The sequence below is a fragment of the Vanellus vanellus genome (assembly GCF_965231255.1).
Source record: "Vanellus vanellus genome assembly, chromosome: 3".
Taxonomy (NCBI): Eukaryota; Metazoa; Chordata; class Aves; order Charadriiformes; family Charadriidae; genus Vanellus; species Vanellus vanellus.
Window position 1 is genome coordinate 95,288,670 of NC_138907.1, and position 23,114 is coordinate 95,311,783.

The 23,114-nt window shown below is 37.2% G+C and overlaps 1 protein-coding gene across 49 annotated transcripts in view; it reads right to left on the reverse strand.

The window, feature by feature from the left end:
• Positions 1-23,114, reverse strand: part of RIMS1 (regulating synaptic membrane exocytosis 1) — a gene marked incomplete at both ends in the record, with an annotated part of 345,938 nt that overhangs the window by 72,656 nt on the left and 250,168 nt on the right. For 22 of the 49 annotated variants that reach the window (XM_082481688.1, XM_082481677.1, XM_082481700.1 and 19 more), the window contains 2 exons: positions 4,145-4,257; positions 19,437-19,549. In XM_082481688.1, coding sequence (XP_082337814.1) covers positions 4,145-4,257; positions 19,437-19,549 — 226 coding nt within the window. Of the gene's footprint in view, positions 1-4,144; positions 4,258-13,832; positions 13,863-19,436; positions 19,550-20,892; positions 21,076-23,114 lie in introns of all 49 variants that reach the window. The other 27 variants (XM_082481699.1, XM_082481682.1, XM_082481680.1 and 24 more) reach the window with 4 other exon arrangements.

Genomic DNA, 23,114 nt, shown 5'->3' on the forward strand with positions numbered 1-23,114 from the left:
ACCAAGTTAAATCCACAGAGCGCCAATGAACTAATGCCATGATTACACTTTTATGCTAAATGCATTCCGATCACATATAATGTGAACCGAGTCGGTAGTGCATCTAAATATAGAGCGATGTCCTTTTAAGTATGTACTACAATGCTCTGATCAGTAACTCTCTTGAATAAACAGAACTTCCAAAAAAAAATGTGTTGCGCATTCTCTGGAAAGCCAGAACAGCTGCAGCATGGTGTTTGTGCTCTGTGGGTGGCATCCGGAATAAAACCTTACTGTAGTTTGAATTAAAAGCCTAATGAAGATATACTGTCATTTATATCCAAAATAATGCTACCAAAGCATTTTGATTCTCTCAAACACCAAAACAGCACAAATATGTGCCTATTGGCCACTACAGGCTTGCCAATATAAAAGAAAGGCGGCAGCCAGATGTTTAAAGCTCTTCCTTAAACCCTTTTGCCAAATCCACAGAGGGTTTGTTGGTTTGGTTTTATTTTTTTTCATTTAGCTTTTTAGAATTTAACTGTTTCCCATAAATTATGGAGTCTTTCCACTGGAACTGAAGGAAATAAGAATGTGAGCTCTGCGAGGGTCTCCAAACAGAGTGGAAGAGCCATCAAGACCTACACAAATATTGTACAGCAGATAGTTACCCATTCAAAATGCATTAATGGATGTTTAAAACATAAATGTTTAAAGATGTTTACGCGCTAAGTGTATGGTGCATGCCTGAAAAACTAGTGTGTGTTTACCGAGACTATGAGATTGAGAAACTGAGCAGGAGAAATTACAAAAATGAAAGAAATGCATCAGAAATGGACTGGAAATTGCACAGGCCATGTTATGATACCTCTGAAAAAAAAGGCTTATGCCAATATGAGAGAAAACATATTGAAATTTATGGAACTAGTTTTGCATGCCCGTAATTAACTATTGCAAAGGAGATACAGTGCATACCGAAGGAAAATTTTTGAAAGGTTTAGAGAATTTTATGTGTAATAAAACAAGCATATTTGCAAATGCTCAAATAGCCGAAGAATCAAATCCATGTGAGCTGATCGCTCTGAAAAGCAGAAGGGAATATTTTCTCAATGTGCAGCAGAGCATAATTTTTCTAATAAATATAAATACTTATTTTCTGAAGCAGTGAGCAAACACCACTACTTGGGAAAGAAAGAAGCATTTCTGTTAAAGAGGGGACAAACTCTGCTTGCAACTGCCATTTCTTTAATAGCTATTTAGTATTTCTTTTTCACTATTGCAAAACATTTATTAGTCCACCGAACATTTTTTTATTTAAATTAAGTCTTGCTCCTGCAGCTTTCAAAGACTTTTCACAGATTTTGGCAGCAGAAATTAGGTATAGTCTGAAGTCCTTAGAAACCTCAGTCATCAGCTTTACTGCACCGCTTGATATGACTTACTGCATTATACTATAACTGCCTAAATCTTCATCTGTCTGGTTTATTTTCTTGACTCTTTTGGCCTCTTCTGAGGGTAAAGAAAGACAGTAGCACAACGTTTGCTTTAGTAACATTTTTAAAGTGATGACTATCACCATAGTTATATGAAGCAAACAGCTACATCACTGAAAATAGTACAAAGTGTTAGAATGTGGTAATATAATTTGTTTTCAGCACTTAAAATTTTATTATAGGTTGGACCATCCTATCTAGGACTACATGATTATCATGTAGAAAATACATGAAAAGTTAAAGATTTTTGGATTTAAATGCCAGGACAACTAATTCATTCTCCTTACTACCATTTTAGCATGGAAAGGAATACGTCTGACAGAATATCAAGTACTCCAAAAATACTTTTCTTGTAACAGCGGACACAGAATTTGTTTCCTCAAAGTTGTGGTCATACTGTTAAAGAAAATTCCAAATAAAATAATTTTCAACAGAGTTCTAGTTCAGAGTTCATCTAGTACTCATCATGCTGTGATTTCTTTTTAATTTCATTTCCACATATACTTAAAAACTAAAGATGATGCTAGGAAACTCTAGGTACTAGAGAATAAGAGAAATTTGTAGCAGGTTTTCCAACAACTATTTAACCATACAATGGATCTACATTAACCTAATAAGGTAAATATATTGAGGAGCAAAAATAATGCTTATGATAAAGAGAGTCAGGATTAAAAAACCATATTTCATAATGAAAAAATACAAACATTTGAATCAATTTGTAAGCACAGTTAATCCAAATCAGAAAACTGGCCTTTGACTATGAATAAAGATATATGTTTGATCATCCTGGCAAAAGTTCTCAGATCACACTTTACCTTTCTCTCCTCCGGACTTCATCAAACGCATTTTTACTATTTTTTTTAACATGTTAACTGGTTGGCAAGGACCACAGAGACACACTGCATCTCACTGTCTTGGCTTATCAAATGAGCTGTTCTAATTATTATAGAAATTCTTGCTTCTGACAGATGATCTCATTGAAAATTTCCATCCTAATTGTTGGAGTTGGTTTTTTTTTAAGCAGTGCTGATATCCCACAAATTGACAATTGAGGACCTAAAGCCTTGTTTCTCTTATTTCTCTCCCCTTTGAAAACTGTTTCTTTTAAGTTCTATGTTCACAGTGAGGTGGTCTCAAAAAAGAAACATCCTTATTAAAGTTGTCTCCATATTTAACTGTAACAAGATCTTGAACAAATCTTTCCAATCTGTTAGATATTACAAGTTAGATGCCCAATTGCCTATTTATCCATTCCTAAATAAATTTCTGATTTTGTTTCTGCTGAGTACCTCACTTATCTGCTATTTGAACCTGTGCCTCCAGGAGCATGCATTAATTCTGCAAATCACAGGGAAGTGACCGTGGAGGGGCAAGGATAGAAATCCGGTATCTGCGCTATGGCAATAAAGGCCAGGAGCTTTTGAGAGCTTGACAATGTTTATTGTTTTCTGGAGAGCATCGGTTCACAAATGGCAAGTTCCTCTCTTTTAAAACGTAGAAATGAAAAGCACAAGTGTTTAGTTCTTACTGACGTGAAGAAAGTCTGTGAAATGTGGCTCTTGAAGCCTGAAAGTCTAAATTAATAAAAGCTGTGCTTTTCTTCCAACTACTGTTATACTGAGACCTTATTTTTAACGCACGCAGTTGCTCTACGTGTCTTTGGATTTTTTACAGTGGACTTTTACATTCACACTGCCATCCCGTGGTCACTTGTTGAAAGCACGTAACTCTCAATGGCACTGGAAGAGGAGAATTGCAGGAACGCTTCCCGCGCAACCGAGTTACCGCTGGTTTTGTCTTTGCCCTTTACTTTGCTTACACATGTCTAAAAGGGAAACACAGACTCTAACTAAACATTTCCCCTCCTGACTTCTGCAAATGTTCCCCTCGGTTAGGCAGCGCGAGGGAAAACGTCTTTAGCTCCAGCCCTTCACAGGGCGATTTGCAAGTGGCAGTACAGACCTGTGAGGTGTTTTCAGCTGTTTGCTCAGAAGCCCATACGGTTTTAAACTTGCAAGGTTGTGGGATATCATTTCAGCATTATCAAGTAAAAAAAGAACAATGTATGGCCTCCCTGCATAACTTCATTAACGTAAATCAATTATCAGAGGAAATCTTTACATTTTTATTAGAAAAGGGGAACAAAGGAATCGGTACGTATTTCCAGAAAGGAACTATTTCATCTGTGATATTATCAGGATGCAAAACCACTATACAAATATGAGAATAGCTGCATGGGAACTGTAACTAATTCTGCCTCGCCCCCTACACATGAGACAACAGCAAGGGCCTAGAGAAGAACAAAAGAGCAGGGCCAGCACACAGCGATACTCCAATGGCCCGTTCTTCCAGTCTCCGGGGATCTGCAGGCCGGGGACTTCGTACCTGAGCTGACATGGCTTTGTTTAACAGCGCTTGAAGGATCTTTCTTCCCTGATTTAGTTTTGAAGTGTTCTATTCTTTGCAGATCCATTTCAGGTGACATCAAAGACTAAGTCTAACGCACATCAGACGGGGGTATATAAACAATGTTAAAAAGCTATTACTCGAAGACATTTCTGTGAGGCTTTACAACACAATGTTCTTGAGGGTTATAAAATATTTTAAATAAAAGGGTTTATGCCTTCAATTTTCAAGCCAAAGTATCATTTCAATACCACTGACATTACCTTGGTATATTGCTCACGCTCATGTTCTTGGCTAGAACCAGACCCTGATGTCTGATTATAACGGTGCACTTTCATTTTCATCTGTCTCGTTCGCTCCTCCACTACTAAGCTTGCTGCAAAAACACACAACGAAAATCAATTAAAAACAGTGAATACCTTTTGGAAAAACAAACGGTTTAGCAACAATTTTAACTTCTTTCCATCTCAACGAAACAAAGAAATGTACAAACATGTAGAACAAGCAGGGTGTAAACACAGAACAAAGGAACACTAATGTCAAGAAATCAACCACTTCCACTGCGAGAGTCTTTACCTGAGAATGGGCAGACATCCCAATTTCCTATACATAATCAAGCTGGTGCAACAGATATGAAAAGAGTGAAAGAATTTAGGTGATAGGCTGGATTATAAACCTGCTAAGTATTCTGGATACAGGGGACATAAATCCACGATCATCTAACCATGTATTGGTTTAAATGTAGAAAATATTACAGTAGCATTCTAAGAATTAATGCATTAAACAGGTATCAAAAATTATTTTTAAAGTATTTAAGACCTACTACTATTTAAAAACATAAGTGCTTACCATAGCTATTATTTGAGAGGAATAATTTCTCCATTCAACCAGTCATAGTAAAAAATACAGTAATATTCTAGTAATTTTTTTTACAATAAATCCTTTAAAATCACTGCTTTTCTCTCTGATGTTCACTTCTATTTCAGAGAAATTCTTTTTTCTTGTGTTTTCAACTTCCCTATGACAATGTTTGCTTAAAAAATAAGAAATCTAATCTTAAACCATCAAGAAGTCGTGGTGCTATAAAGAGCATCTTCTTTAATTTGAACAAGTTATGGCAGCTTATATCGGCTGTGCTTGCCACAGGAAGGTCACCTCGCACTAACGGGAAGAGTGGTATGAGAGCCTCTGGGCTAAGGCTTCCTTGGATAATTTTCAGAGGGAATTATATATTCTGCCATTCTTGAACTTGGTAGCACTATAAATGCAAAGGAATACCAATAAAACCAATACCTTGAAAACTAGCACTTTTTAACATTTCTAAAACTAGAGTCAAATATTTATCAGTACCTATTCTAAATCACAGGAGTACTCACTATGTTCATTACATTTTAACAGGTTATAACATCCCAGAAGAACTTCTTTTAGTTGAAATTCTTTGTGTGGTCACAAATTCAAGACTGGCATTTAATCTGGGAAAACCGCTGCAAAGCTTTCTGGGTTTGGGTCAACGATGGACTTAGATGGCTCTCTCCAAAACAATTAGGTTTACAAGTCAAGGTTTTTGTAAACAGCCCCTCCCCAGACCAGTGACAGGAGAGAGATAGCAATTTAAAAACTGTACAGAATCAATTTTCAATAACAAAACACAGAGAATTTTAATTTAGTGGAAAATAAATACTCTATCATGTTGTTTAAAGATCTGTATTGTGAATTAATAGGTACAAAAGTTCTCATATGTGGGTTTTATGCTGTTAGTTAACTGTGGGATTCTTTACACACCTATTTTTTGGTCTGTGCTTTGCAAGCACAGAGATATTAAAAAAAAAAAAAAGGAGTACACTCAGAGTTGGGTATTTTAAACTACGTGCTACTCCACAAGTCACATTGTGCATGCATGTACCATCCGGAATGCGCTTGTGGAAATGATGGAATGTCTGTGCGCTGGTTGGATATGAAAGAATATACAGAGACATCACTGTGAAAAATATGTTGTTTTCATGTACTCCTTCCACATTTCTTATTTAAAAATTTAATACAGCAAATTACATTAAATTCTGCTACAGCTACAAATTTATGGAATGAAATAAAGTTATCATCGTAATCTTCAATCTCCCACACGTAGAGGGTCCAATCTAGGAAATTCTGCACATGCAGAATGTCACACTGGGCCCAGCAATTATTCCAGATGACTAATTATGTCGGTAAATGTGTACCTTAATGGCAATGAGTCCAGTTCCACCATCAGATATGCAGGCACAGCTCCAATTACTTCAATGGAAGTTGCATGGAGGTATCTGAAGGCAAAATTGAGCACTTTAGGTGAAATTTTTAAAGATGGCCTCTTATTTTAAGGACAGATATGAAAGGATTAAGATATATCAATTAATGACTGAAGTAAAAAACTCAGATATCTTAATCCTATCATACATGCATGAAATAGACTGAGGATATAAAATCAGAGGGAAAATTGAGACCCCTTTAAAAATTTAGCCCTATATGTGTATGGTGCACAGATTACAGTTACTCTAATATATAACCCTTTTATCGTGTGACTTTTAGGTGCTTCACTCTGTCAACTATATGTTATTCTAAATAATTTATATGATATAATTTTACTCTGTATTACTTACGATACCTGAAAAAGAATATTTTATTATGTAATGAGATGCTATTTCCGTGACTGCATGTGAAAATCACTGCAGTCAAGATTGGGTAAATATTCAACCTTAACTCTGTAAATTCTTGATATTTGGTATGTTTAAATCCTTAACAACACGCTTATGTTCTGGTTTACAGTATTGGATATAATTATATAAAAACCCATGAGAACAACTAATGAGGAGTGTGAAGTAAATCTAAATTTTCTAATGGAGAAATTTGGTTTTTGCATGGAGTAAAATGTAATTTAGCACCAAATAGCTGTTAATGTATTTCTAAGCAAGCAACTGTGTGAAATGTAAGTCTGCTCTAGAAAACACCACTGTGTTCTTTCCAGCTTTGTTTACCATGCACATCTGAGCATATGTATCTAGCTCAGTTCTGTGATGGAAAAAATTAATCTGCCTGATAAGTAGCCTGGTACAATCTTTACATATTAATCACAAAAAGCAGAAAAAAATCTAACACAGGAGCAAAAGCACATTAGCAGAAGCTGTAACAACCATAGGTAACACCACCATACGATCACGTTACTTTCTTGGAACACAGCTGGTTACCACAGGCAATGAAAATTTGACATAAACACTACTTCAAGAACTTAACCTGCCCCTTAGGATCTACTCTCTTTTAGGACATCAGTGTTTACAGAGTGCTTTTTCTGGAGCTCTTGAGAGGTAGGACTACACAGTACTTTACAGATCAAAGCACTGTAATCCCAAGACCTTTAAATTCTACAGTGACCCTAGAAATCAAAATATGGAGATTTACCATGAGTTTCTCAACTTAGTGGCACAACTACCACCAATACCAGTTGTGTCAGCATGTTACTCTCTTTGGTGTCAGAAGTCACGCTTCAAAGAGCTATAACTCTCATCTCTTCAAAAGATGCTGATTCAGATGTGAGATCAATCACTATAAGCAACTGAAGAAAGAGAATTCATTGAGCAGACTGCTTAGATAAGGGGTGCAAATTTAGAGCTAAAGCTTTTACCGGTACTAAACCGTGTGAGGGTTGTACAACAATGATGTACATAAACAATCAAGCCATGCAGGAGAGAAAAGACAGACATACGAATGGAGTCAAAATGTTACACTTCAATTCCATTAACGTATTTATAAACTGGTCTGACTCCTGTAATCCCAGATGTACTGGGTCTGGCTGGGAGAGAGGTAGTTTTCTTCACAGCAGCCTGTACGGTGCTGAGTTTTAGATTTGTAACTAAAACAGTGTTGATATCACACCGATGTTTTAGCAGGTATTGAGCAGTGCTTGCACAGCACCAAAGCCTTCTCTGTTTCTTATGCTGCTCACCCCCTAGCAAGTAGGCTGGAGGGGAAACAGCTGGGACAGCTGAGCCCAACTGACCAAAGGGACATTCCATACCACACAGCAACATCCTCAGCAATAAAACTGTGGGTAGTCTTTCCAAGGTAGCTGTTGCTCAGACACTGTCTGGGCATTGGTCTGCTGGCGGGAGGTGGTGAGCGATTGCTTTTGCATCACTTGGTGGTGAGGTTTGTGACTTTTTTTCCTTTTCTTCATTTTTTCCCTTCACTTACTAAACTGTCTTTATCTTGGCCAATGAGTTTTTACTCACTATTGCTCTTCCAACTCTCTCTCCCACCCCACCATGGAGGTTGGAGTGAGTGAGCAGCTGGTGGGTGCTTAATTGCTGGCTTGGGTCAACCCACCACACCAAGCTACCAAGAATTAACTGCCCAGTGTAGTTCTGAACGGTCTTCCATCAAAAAAACAAAAGTTAGCTTAGCTATTACTGTTTATTATTCAACTCACTGCTAAGTCCCATCTGGATTCCACTGGGAATGGGATTCAAAGGAAGAAGACATGGTCTACAAAGATTAAGACCATAGGCTAGCAGGTCCATCAGATCCTCCTCGGTCTCTTCCTCCCATGTCATTCAGGAAACACCCTTGAGAAGACTGTGTACCTTGTGCTGTAATTCATAACAGATCTTACAGGGTTCTAACTATGCTACATGCTGGAAGTACAACTGACTATGTGGATTTCCAATCTTTGCAGAGGTGATCACGGTATTAGTAAAAGAACAATTTAACGAAGGCACATAATGGCAGAGTTGTTTTTTTACTCATAAAGTAATTTAAAAAATTGCTTGTTTTTCTTGTGTATAAGAAGATTTGATTAACATTAAAGGCAGTTCATGTTTTTTGTTTTATTTACAGTCTATAAAATAAGTCCTGCAAGCCCATAATATGCTACTTAAAGGAGGTAGGGAATAAGCTGAAGAAAATAGTTACAGATCTCATTTTCAGCCTGTACCCTACACTCAAAGAAAGTTAGGACAGGCTAACAATTATTTTTTCTTAAAGGAGATGGCTATTTCTTAATTCTTCTAAGACATCTGTTTACTAAGAATTTATGTCCTAGCCATACTCCTCTTAATATGACAGCACTCTGGTACAGTTTATAGAGTTACACTGGATGGCACTAACTAGTTGAAAACCTCATCTTTATTTCTATGGTCAGAAAACTAGTATGGGCATATTTCAACACCTATCTGCTGTTTAACTTATAGAGTAGTTAGACCTGGCTAGAATCCTAACTGTTCAGAATATATGCTATCTTTTCAATTATGTACAGAATAACAGAACCATAAGCAATATACTATACTAACATATCAAATATAATAGGGCTGACAAAGATTTCTCTCTTTTTTTTAATACTTTAAAAGATAGACAGAATGTATCATATGGCATATTTCTGTTAACCACAGAATGTAAATCTAACAATGCATGAAATGTGACTTCAAAGTAAATTCAACCTGCATTGGTATCAACAACACACCAATCCTATGAAAATCAGTGAGAGCTACAAAAGCTGCACTAACAGTAATGACCAGTGCAAAAGATATGGAATTAATTTTAAGGTTTTAAGTCATAGAATCATAGAATGGTTTAGGTTGGAAAGGACCTTGAAGATCATCGAGTTTCATCCCCCCTGCCATAGGCAGGGACACCTCCCACTAGACCAGGTTGCCCAAGGCCACATCCAGCCTGGCCTTGAACACCTCCAGGGATGGGGCTTCAACAACCTCTCTGGGCAACCTCTTCCAGTGCCTTACCACCCTCAAAGTGAAAAACTTCTTCCTAATGTTTAATCTAAACCTGCCCTCTTCCAGTTTAAAGCCATTCCCCCTCGGCCTATCGCTACATGCCCTAGTAAAAAGTCCTTCCTCAGTTCTCCTGTAGGCCTCCTTTAGGTACTGGAAGGCCGCAATAAAATCTCCCCGGAGCCTTCTCTTCTCCAGGCTGAACAGCCCCAACTCTTTCAGCCTCTCAAAGTCCCCTATTTAAGGTTTGAAAGGGGAACTAAACTCTGTATTATTTTTAAGATTTCTTACATGGCATGATGCTATAAATCTATTAAGCTGATAGCATAATATATGAAACATATGTGGGCTCATTTAAATAAGGATAGTACCACAGGCAGCAATACCAAACTAGCAAGGAACAGCAAAAATGGTAAAGCTGCCTTTCTAGCTCTAGTTTTTAATTCCTGAGCTTAACTGTTTAGGTATCCACCTCTTTCACATTACTGTGATCATCAAAGAGGCTCTGCATTCTTTAGACTTTTTAAAGCTGTGAATCTTGTCAATAAATAATTTCTAAAAAGAACCCACTCATACATTTGAAAAAAGGGATTAGAATTGTTTTAGCACCAAAACTACCTCCTATGTAGCAGTGTAACCATCACCAAATTCCAAGGAAAACCACCTTATACCCCAAATTGAACTGCTGTACATGCTACACATGTATCTCCAGCAAAATATCACTGAGGTGGAGACTTGTTGGTCTCTAGCAAATAATAAAGCAAGAACGGAGAAGAGAAATTTTGGCAAGGTACATGAAAACAAGCCTTTATGCTTACAAAAAGAACAACAAATTCTTAAATGCCATACAGAGATCGGGAGTTTTGGGACATCAAAAATAAACAATGGAAACTGGAAGATAATTTATCTAAGGTCAACGGATTCTGATATGTTAGGAAGACTATGATTTCAAGCATATTGTTGGTGAAAAATATTCAGAGAGAAGGCATAAGAGTTATATGAAGTTTTGGAGGCGGTCTTGCAGAAACAGATTTAGGAAATGATTAAAAAGAAAGGAGATATGTGGCTTGATTTGGGTCCATAATTATTTACATTTGGGAAGACTGCTAACAGTAGAACCCTCTTAAATTTAGCAGGTACAGGTACAGCAATGCCTAGTAGCTATGAAGTTAGGTAAAGTCAGATAAGTAATAAGACAGGTTTAAAAAGTCAGGTGGTTAAGCACAGGAACACTTTTCCATCGTTTTCAGTCATTAAGTGAAAATACCTTTCTAAAAGGACATTATTGCTCAAACCCAAGTATGGGCTTAATGCCGGAGTGACTGGTAACATTACCTGGTCTGTGATTAAAACATAACCATATTGTTTTTTCCTAGACTATAGAAAACCTATGGATGTAGGATTGGCTATACCATTTCCTGCAATGGTGAATTCTGCAACAAACAGAATTTGCTCGAGGCACTTCCTGTTTCTGTCCAAGTAGGTCAAGACAGAAAGGAGGCACAGGCAAACAGTGCAATTTGGAAATCCTCCAAGTCTTACCTGCGCTATTAAATGTTGGAGTAAGCTACGTAATAAGAAGAAATTTGTATCAAGATTTCAGATAGCTGTAACCCTTACCAGTAGATATCACACATCCTTTATGATGCAAACTTTAAGGGAGGAAATCTAGAAGCCTAAAATGACAGAGAGATTTGCTTCCACAAGGAAGGTACTGAAAAGTAAGCTGAAGTGAAAATTTATCTCATAAAAACTATTTTATAGTAACAGTGTTTCTGGGGCACGAACAGCCGGGCAACAGGGAACTGCACTTATCCCAGAAGCCAACAGAGATCTGGACCTATTCTTCACTCTCAGTCTCAATACTAAGAAGAAAAGTTGAACAGTGACAAACAGCTACAGCTACAATGCAGTCTAGAGGCACGTACACGTAGCCTTTCTGCAAAGCAAAAGCCAGGAGCTTCATCTGTCTGTGCTGCTTAGATGCTCCGTGGGTGGGAATCGGGATAAAAAAAAAAAACAGTATCTGGTTTGAGGAAGTAAGAAGTGAAAGCTGAAGAAGAAACTAGGCAGAACCAATGTCCAGAACAAAGGCAGGGAAATAAAGCAGTGGTGAGATTTGGATGGGAGAACCCCCTAGTGCAGTGGGCAAGGGAAGCGAGGAGGGAGGGGAGCATTCACTGGAGAGCTGGCTGGGCGGCACAGCAGAGAGGACTCACACTGGTGCTGGACCAGGATGAAGCATTTCAGAAATAATAGTCTCCGGGTTATTTCCGTTCAGCCTTCAGCATGAGTTTTGCAATACGCACACACAAAGTAGCCCTGCAGTAGGTTTCATGACTTTAAAAATCCACAGCAAACTCACCCGTGAAATTTAAAAGCCACTCAAAATTTTGAATTCGTGAGCAGATAAATGTTTTTTAATATAAGATTACTAACAATCAATTTGCTGCTAAGATAAAGAACAGATGTTTGATTTTTTTGTCGTAAATTTATCTGGTCAGTGTTGTTGACGTGTAGTATATGCTTTCCTTCATACCTATGTCTTCTTTCCACATAACAACTTGCAACTCCCCCATGCCCATCTCCCATTCACCTACTGTCTATTCTTTTTATCTCTTATTGTGCACTGGGGAACGTGAGAGGTGACAGTGGGCTACTAATGTAAGAGAGCTTAACTTATGTTATTCATAGGGCCAGCACTCTACTTCTTCCTGCTCCTCTTCTTTTGCCCAGCTCTTTTCTGCCTTTGGGCTGCATCTGCATTCAGTTCCCTTGAGCCAGAGGAATCTGTGCGTGTAAAGACCCCACCACCTCCTACACACTCCCAAATCTTGGGCCACATCCATCCAAGTCTTGTGGAAACAAGATCTTTTACAAACCTGTTACAGGCATGGTCTAGTTTGTCTGCATAAAGTCAATTGTTTTAAACAACGAAACATCAACTGCACTTGAAATCACAGGGCAAGGTTTGTGAACATAAACAACAAATTGGCATGATCGATTTGTATTGTTCTGTTTGAGAGAAATATAAACACTGAAGAAAGCAAAAATAACAGAAATAGTTTGTAAAATCAACCATTCTTAGCACTTTCTTAAGACATTTCATACTATATTCTTAACACGGCAAAATAACCTGTAATTCCTAATACCTAAGTTAAATATTATTTCTTTTTCATCTGTTTTTTAACATTATCATGAAAACCTACTCCTGATTATTGGCATGGGAGTTGGAGTTCATAGCTAGTGGAACAGCTGCTGTATGAATATTGAACATACCTAAGCAAGTATGAATGAGCCGGTGGGATTCACCCTTTCAGAAAATAAAGAAGTTGTAGGAGATATTCCAATTCAAGTTCAACTCACAGTTTGGCTTTGACCCACCAAAGCCTGTATTCAGACCAGAAGATCTGCAGGACTCAGGACTACAGGTCAGAAAAGGTTAATATGGGCTATTAATGTTTATGCAGCATAGTATTTTGTTGTTAACATTAAAAGGAATTACTTTTTCATGTTTTCTCTGCGAGCGTCATTCTGATTTTGAGATAAGTCCTACTTTCAGCAAAAAGAAAAAAAAAAAAAGGACTCCTCTGCAACGTTGCCTCTATAGGGACATGACAGTTTGATTCACTGGTATCAGTACAGGCATGAAAAATTCGTAAGAAGTGAGTGCTGTATGTCTGCCCCTAGAAACTTGCCCTACAACATGGCTAACTTTCTCAGTGTCAAGGGCTTGTCATGAAAATAAAACACAGGTCATTCTTCAGAATCTCTCTACCTATGAAGGATAGTTTCTGGCCATCATCACCTTCCATTATCCCTAAACCCAGACCTACAAAATATCCTTCGCAGATGCCAAGAGCCATGGCTGCATCATTACAAGCAGAACTCAAGAAGAATTTAGGTCAGATCTTAGTCTTTGCGTGAACTCAATCAAACAGCTTCTGAGCCATGTAAAATACCATGACTACTCCCTGTTAAATCCAGTGTATTGCATTTCAATAGGAAAATAAGAAATCACAAGAGAAACCATTTTCAGATTTTAGAGAGGGGCATCAGATAGCATATAGATATTTGAAACAACCTTCTTGCCTGTTAAACACCGTTAGCTAAATACTGTATACTAACAGGGAACATATTGAGGGAAAAACCAGTATTAACAGTTGCCAAACATTTGTAAAAAAATTACATAAATATTTACCTTTCGTGGAAGAGTTAAAAGTCTCTTGCTCTTCAATGAATTAAATGCACGGAATGATGGAAACAGAAAAAGAAATCAGCAAATTTAAAGTTAGATAAAGAAATGTGTTATATGTGACAATGGCATGTACAGTAGGCAGTACTCCAGCATATGTAAAAGTTATGTAGAAAATTAAAATGATAAACCATGACAAATAATAAAGCCTATGACTTATTCTTTAAAATAACAGGAACAATGAAGTTACTGAAAACCAGATTGTGGACTCTTTAAGTATTCTGCTGGAGCAGTATTATCATATACAAATTTATGAATGACATAAAAATCTTTAAATTGCTTTAAGAATCACTCTCACTTCTGAGCCATGTAGCCCTGTTTTAGATTCTGAAGCCTTTTCTGCAATAATAAGTGTTACAAATTTATTTTCTATTAACTGAAATCTATAATACTCGATAACCACTGGACTACTGAAAACCAGTCTTTAAGGAAAACATAAAAGATTATGAGGCTTGAACTCATTTGCAAGAGTTAGCAACGCTGAAAAAATCCTCCAGCGTGAGTAAAGATTCCACAAGCTGCCTCAAAATATGCAGTGCCACCTAATAATTTCAAAATAAAACCAGAAATGTGAAGACAAAACAAACAACGCTAAAAGACTGAAATCTAAAATTGAAATGGCTTATTCTTTTTCTTCTGCCACTCAAGTTTTATACTGATGGATCTGAAAAAAGGTTTTAACTGAGACGGTTTGACCTTTTACCATTACTCAAAACATACTCTCACTGCAATGACATTTCAATGATCAAGTACATATACACAGAACAGTTTTCACTAGCCATCCATTTTTTTTAGGATCTTAAGTTGGTTAAATATAAAAAGATATTTGCAACTCAAATGTATTACTTGACAACATACTGCTCTTGTGTACGAACTTCTGATTCTTATTTGTTAAAAGCAAACACCGGACATCAAAATACTTCATTCCTCTATGATGTGACTACCATTAGACTTGTACATATATTATACACGTGAACTTTACACAAGTAATCCCCTTTCAGCATCAGTGGAGTCTTAATGAAACATCAGCACACACACCCGCATGCACCTTCACCCTGCTTACAAGGTACGTACAAAGCTTATGCAGCTTTTTCTAACATGAGCTAAGATGCAGCAATACTTCATGCTGGTCACACTTTTTTTTTTTTCCTAAAGGTCACTGTATAAGGCCTATGGCCATAAAAAGATGCCACTGGAAACACATACAACCTCACTAGTTCAGTTATGCTTACAGAGGCTCTTTACATGTAAATAGACTGCTGATTATCACAAACCTTACTCTCATTAAAGGACTTCTGAAACATGAAACCCCATTGTCGAAGCCATGAAAAAGAAATCATGCTGTGAAGAGCCAAATAGAAGCAGATACAGGGAGAAAGACCTGTTTTGCATGAATTAGCTCTTAAAGATCATTTCTATATGACAATCATTGCACATTTATCTTGCTGGTTCATAAATTTCAATAGCACATCATATGGCTTTTTTCTTATTTACTTGCTAGATTTCCTAATATTATCCCTAATATTATTTACCAGAGCTACAAAGGAGCATATAAAAAGGCTACAAATCTTCAGGCTGTATTAATTTCCTTGATCAATACAATGATTAACCATTATACAAAAGTGTAGAGACCCACCCTCAAACCCGATTCAAGCAAGAATTCCTGTGAAGTTTCATAGTTGCAATGACAGAGGACGGACTGAGTAAAGATCACAGAAATATGTTTTATACAGAAGTATCATTTAAAAACCATGCAACTACATGACAAAGTTATTATAGAAACAGCTGAAAAACAAAGTCAGTGCAGAGTCCCCATCCCTCTTAACGATTTGCACAGCTCCACCCAAACATGCAAAAGAAAAAAAGACCTGATGCAAATCTCTTACGGCTCAGCACAGGACGACACGTTGAGAACACACCATTGGCCTTACCATGGCTTAGAATTTCACTGTTTTAGTCACTGAGCCAAAACATCTTCATATTATTAGGTTCTTTTATAAAATGATCAGTTAAAATAAAGAAATAAAAAATGCTTCTTAGGTAGCATAAGTTAGGGTAATGACTACTAAATCGTGACTTTTTGAAAACACACACAGACACCCTTATACCAGACTAACTTTCCATATTCAAGCATCTCAAGACCTTTAGATGTAATAACATCAGTGTGCCTTGTGCTCTAGGAAATACTGCTGATGGGGTTGCAACGAAAAGAAATACAGCCATGTCTTCCTTGAATATCACAGGGATTAAAATAAAAATCACATTGCCTAAAAATTACAGAAGCCTACAATCTTAACTGTAACCACTTTAAAAAATCTGCGTGTACTGGAGTAGCTAAAAATATTATTTAGTTAGAACTGTTCCAATTGAAAATAACTCCCTCCCTCCTGCACTCCAAAACTAGGCTAAGCTGCTATCCCCTTTAGAACATAATGATCAAGCAGCCTGTTTTGGGTTTTTTTTGCTAGTGTGCATAATTATGCTGTTTTGAGGTTTTATTCCATAAATTGGACTTTTTCCTCTACATTTAAGAATTTTTTTCTCTCTTCCTGATCATTAGTACCAACCCCATTTCTGTAATGGAATAGGGACCACTACTTTGGTCTTCTCTGTAAGAATTACTTCTATGAGGGTTTGTTTTTTTTATAAAGTGTGTCTACTAATAAGGACCTTTTAAAACTACCTTATATTCTCACAAGCTGACTTTTAATGATTCTCAAACTGCCGACTAGAGCAGCAACAAGACAACATCATCTGGTAGAGATAAGGAAAGAATTGGTTTTTTAGTTCTAACCTTGACAATAACAAAATGGAATGTCTGAGATGCAATGTTAGTACTAGAAGAAGCCTTATTAGCATGGATATGATCATTTACAATTGAGAGCTAAAGATTAAGAGTTAAAATATCACTCTGTTTCTCAAGATAAAAACTACTACCAGTCTCTTGCTCCTTCATTAACTCTCATTTAGTCCATAATGAGAGCTTTAAAGAGTACTAAAATTACTTTACTGGATTCTTCTATGCTTCCCGAATGTGCAAAGAGCAAATAAAAACCCCACTCTCGATACACAGACATTCAATCTTTTTACAGCAATCACTGTGATTTGTCAAACAGACACAGATTCATAGATGTATATATTTAGACATGTGTTCAACCCTCCTGACATAACAGAATTTATATAGAGTGTAAAGAAGTACTTTCCTATAAAAATGATACATTATGGTATACCATACAGGATTTCCTTGAAACACAGGATTGTCAGGACTAACCACCAAAAAGTAGCTTTATTTATAAATGACGAAAATGCATTTTGAAATGCTCCCTATAACATTTGCATATTGCACTAGATTTTGACATCATCTCTATCCATGGTGACTGTGAATTTAAATCATTAAGGACACAATTCAGTTCCAAGTACCGTTAATGGAAATCTCTTACAGACCTCAATATGCTTTGAATTCAATCCTACATTAGGGTCAGAACAGTTCTGGTCACTCCATTTCACCCTGATACTCATCTGACAGGTATTAAAGAGGTGAAACTGATATTAAAATTTGATACTGTAAATCAGAGCAAATACCACGGTCTTACAGACTCACTGAATTTAATTTCTTACAGTAGTATAAAGCTTATACATACTATCATATTTATTTCCAAAGATACTGACAAAACCATTTAAAAATATTTTTTAATCTATTCAATTTAGTACTTCTCTGCAAATATATTCTCAGCATGAACAAGGTATTAAACATGGCTAAAATCAGAACACCTCCCCTTCAAAAGGACCAGCCAGTCACTTAGACAAAACCAAAGTACCATATAGAAAAGCAAATCTCTTTAGCCTTTGTTTCCTTGTGCCGTAACACAGCTTCATGGACACAGGCAGTATGATATATAACAGCAAAGTAAACAATATGTTGCATCCTACTTGTAAATTTTACACATACGACGCAGGCATATCAACCACAAGTGTAAATTGTAAAAGAGTTCAGTGAAACAGCATTAGTTTACAGGTGTTCACGGTATCAGCGAGTTACTAAACCTAGACTAGCTTTAGCCTTCTGCTCAATTTTCATTTCTTCTTTCCTCTCCTGTATACATCCCATCTCTACTCATTTGCGTGGTAAGTTCTACATTCATTTCCAATGTCTTTAACAAAACATAAACTAGTATTTTATTCTCAAAAGATCAGTTATCAAGAACAGCAGAAAAATGATAGCTGAATATCCAAAGGAAAGCCAACTTAAAATTAAATTAAAAGCTGATTCATCATTATATATTGTACCAAGTTCTGAAATTGCAGAAGAAACATGAAAGAAATTTGAAATTCATTACTTATTACATTTCCCTAAGATGCCCCCAACTTACTAATACGCAGAAATAGAAGTTTTAAATGTAGTTTGCAACTAGTTTATAATCCAGACAGTCCTAGATTCACTACAAAACAAAATGAGAGGACTCAAATGTAAAGTTTAAAATTAATAAAACCCACTTGTATTAGTAAATTAATCATTCACGATAAACACATGTATAAAATAACAGTACATTTTTATATGTGTTAACTGAAGGTGTAGTATGCCATTGCAGCTCAAAGCCATAAAATTAACATAAGCTGATTGCATATTGATGTAAGCCATCATACAAAAAAACCCCTATGGTTATGTACCATGGTAAGTTTATGGTCAGCAACACTATCTATTCAAGAAAGTGGTCTGCCAACAGTTCTATAAAGCACCACAATATTTCATCATTAGAATAATTTCTTTAATTTCTGTGCAGTACATAGCAATCTCAGTTGTTGCTTGCAGTCAACGAGAAAAGAGGCTTTTTAAACACAGAAGAAAACCTGAATGTGCAAATTGTATCCATTGTGCCATTTCATTTTACCATAATAGATCATACTCTGTGCGCAGTATGTTGCTAGAAAAGGAAACAGCGATATTCATACTTATGATAATAGTACGTAAAAAACATCTTCCGCAACCATTAGGTCTACATTGCCTTTCTCAGAAAAGAGCAGCACTCTTTGCCTGATCAGTTCATTCTTAAGAAAGAAAGTGCTGATGACCTGTGCTTTCACATTTCCCGTGGCGATTATTTTCATTCTTTACTCACTGAACTATGAACTCCAGAAGAAAAACAGATCTGTGATATCTATTAATAATCTATGTTAATAATGAACAACAATTAATATAAATCACAAAATAGGAAATGAGTAAGACTGTCAAAATGTTGTCAAAATCTTTGCCCCCGATTTCTTTAGCTGAATACAAACTAGATATGTGTTGGAAACTACCTCGACTCGAATAGAAATTTTAATGTAGACAAACATAGAAGGGTACTAGAAAATTAAGGCAATTAAACCACGTATAATAACCCGCCGGTCAAACTCTACCGGATTTCCCAGACTACGAACAGGCTTTCAATCTCTCCTATTGCTTTATTGGCAGAATTATAGTATTGAACACATAGTTATGCAAGTAGACTTTAAGTAAAGGAAGGTAAGAAATCAAAGAGTTTGAGCTATCATAAGCTCATTATGTGATACCTTGCTCTATACTGCCACTTCTTACTGGAACTTGCGGTAGCTGTCTTCCCCTGCGACTGCTGAAGGATGTGTCTGCAGGAGGAGACTGTGTGGGACTTCCTTGTTGATGTATTCTGCAAATGAAATTAAGATAAAAGTAAAATAACCCAAATGAAGAGAATTCTTACATTCTGACATTCAAACACATATTAAGTTGCATATACTGAAGGTGGGTTTGAAGAAGTTTGCATTTGGTGTATGCCATATGCACATACTCAGTTCTAGATACCTAGGTAACTTGTAAAGCCTCACATTTAAGTTCTCTACCTACCTTCAACTAAGAAGTACTTTGTTTTGTTGTTTTTTAAAAAAATAAAGTACTAGTCAAAAACCACTGAACAGAAAGCAGTTTTCTAAGAAACATTTATGATTATGACTCACAATTTATGTATGTTCTCCTGCACTGGCACAAGGGCAATAAAAAATGCCACCTCTATATTTTATTATTTCTTTTATTCCCTTTGGGCTGATGCAATAACTGCACAAGGCCACAGAGAACGGGACAGCACGTATCTATTCCCATGGGATAACACGTTGTTTTTCCCTGAACTCAAAGAAGGAAAAAGACCTTTAATCTTGATACTGGGGGAGGGGGGGGGCTCTGTGTGTGTGTGTGCGCGCACGAAGAATGTACAAGATTTTTAACATATGTACCTAAATAAATATCCTGAACCCCTTTGGCTGAACTCTAGCTAGCACTATTTCAGAGTACCTTGGCTACTTGATTTCTTATTTAGAGATACAGCATCTGAGTGTAACACAACAAACACCTTCGGAACACTGGTAAGTTTGCTTTTAAAATAAGTAGGGCCACCTCTAACAGCTGGGGAAAAAGTTTAAGAAAGTAAAACAAAGATGAGAAGAAGCAGACCGCTGAGAGGGAGAGCTTACTATTAAATGCCCTTGCCAGTTACACTATCACACTCACTACAGTGGATAAGCACTGTTTATCTACTACACTAAGGTTGCAAATAGATAATTTGCGATTTTAATTAACACTTTTGTGCAAGTTCAATATACTGTTGTCTGTCACACTACGTAGATCAACGGACTTTCTCTTAGCCTGTAAGATCAGAGTTAGCTGTGTGAAAAGCATGTGATTTGCCGCACAGTGTTTAAGAAAAATACTGATAATTTTCATATGGATACAGAACAAAACACAACAATGGAAGGACAAAACACAGCCAATTTTTTATTCTTACACTGCATAACTACTTAAGCTCAACAGCAAGAAGTACTGTCTGGATGGTGAAGATAGGTGGCATAAAGGAGATGGGAGAAGTGTAAATACCATGAAGAGAGGATTATCTGCAGTGCCAGAATGAGTGAACGCGCCATGTATGCTCAGGAAAGTACAACACCACACTGACACCCGGGAGGCAGAACACGAAAGCTGTGCTGTACACGTAATAGCAACCTTGTCAGAAGTGGAGAAGGTGGCGCCGACCCTCCGGGCGCTAGGTGATGTACAGAGCATAAGGGTCTGATACTAGAGTGCTCACTCGACCTTGAGCGAGCGTGATGTTTTCCCCTAATGACTGGCTGTTCAGTCGTTCGTGGGGTTGGAAGTCCCCTTCTAGAAAGACATGGTAGCAGACCCCTAAAACATCAGGGCCAAAAAGAAACCGTTCAGTTGTTAGCTCCAGGCACACCTTCCCATGCCCCCCTCCATCAAAGAACATAGCAAATCCTGGCTGCAGGACCAGGGTTGACATTTCAGACCAAAGTTATTAATTCTGAGTGCAAATCCATTTTCAAAATGATGAACTGTAGAACACTCACCGCTGCATACACGTAACCCTAATTGTGGTGAAAAACTCTAGCGGCATCCTAAACACAGCAAACACAAGCTAACAACATGTATGCCATAAGTACCAGCACAGAGTAGGCTATGAACGCCTAGTTTTACCACAAAGCGTTTCTGTTTCTAAAACATACTTTTTATCTTTATTAAAAATATTAACTGGATTTCAATTAGTGTCCTAAAAAAGGACAATATGTAAGCACATATGTAATTCCCTTGGTTTCCTTAGGAGTTTGAAATAAGGAATATATTTACGTATTTTTGCTGTAAGCCCTAAAACAGAAACGGAGTTCTGGAGGAACTCTAATGAAAATATAATTTAAATTTTAATAAAGCATAATTATTAGTAGTTTAATAATTGCATACACTGCCAGTATATGATCACCTGAAACATTTCAAGTTTGGAGAGTGACGAAGTATTCTCACTGTGTTTTATTACTCTTCCTTGGTTTCCCAACAGTGCAGCATTCTGTACATGGTACTAATGTATCTGCTGTTGCTTACGAAGTCTCCCTTCACACCTCCACACACCCAGCACAACTTTTCCACAAGATACAGTCAAAGTAACCAAGTGACTGTTTAGTTCATATGACTATCATACACTGAAAAGTCATCCTAAAAAAGTTATGTATAACATGCAGACGCCTACCAAGGATAAAAAAGAGGTTTGGTTTCAAAGCCATTTCATCAGTTAACAGTTCACGTGGAAGTCCAGTCACAACCCAACAAAACCAGGATTCTGTTGCCCTTGCTATATTCTCTCTCTTAAACCCTAACGCTTTTTTACTTGAACTCCTGGCTTGCCCTGGTGATAACCTTAACAATCTTGCAGAGACTGATTCCCCTGCTTCTAAAAGATGCTTACAATAACAAGATGAGCTGAATTCTAAAAATGCCTGTTTCTTTGTGCTGACTGTAAATGTAATCCATGCCAACTATTACAGGCAACCAGCTTTTAAGTACCTGTTTTATCAGATGTTTTAACATCATAACATCCCAAAGGTAAATATGGATCCCACTCTGTGCCAGAAAGTGCTTGCTGGCCTTCACTATGAACGGATGCTCCAATCTAACAAAATCATCATGTTCTCAGTTCTGATTTTTCTCATTTTAGAGGCTAAATATCCTAGAATTTACCTGAGAGCCCAGTGAAGCACCAAGAGAGTCTGTCCTGCCATTACACAACAGACACTTTATCTGAGACTCAGAAACTTACCTCCTGCTCTTTGAGTGATACCCATTTTACACACCTGTCCCCTTCCACAAGAGAAAGATAGAGGATCTGCTTAACTAAAATGAAGACAAATTAGGCTTAAGACTTGTGTGACCCGGGGTATTACATTGAGATGAATATGCTACTTGGGGTGCAAATGAAAGATCTAAAAGGGAACGGGAGAAAAACTGGACCGGAGTTAAGGACTTGCGGGCCTAGAAGAAGGATCAGTTGCTGAAAGGAAGAAGTCTGCAAATGGCGGATCAGGAGAAAGAGACAAAAAGGAACAAGCATGGGAGACAAAAGCTAGTGTCTGACTGAGGAAATGAGACAGAAGTGAGACAAGAAGTATGGAGAGAAGAGGAATTTGGGAGAGAAATGATACCTGGTGAGCAATGAGGGTGCAACAAGCATGTACGCGGGTATCTCATCTCCTGGTTCCTCACCGAGGAAGGTAACGCGGCAAGCAGCAAAGCTATTAATTCTATTGGCAATGGTCTATAGGGGAATCCTACGGCGTTCAGCTCTGCCTGCACACAAGAAAACTCAAATTCCTTTCTTTTCAGATGAATGCTTCAGTGGCACGTACTAAATAAAACATGCTGCCACTTATGGAACTATA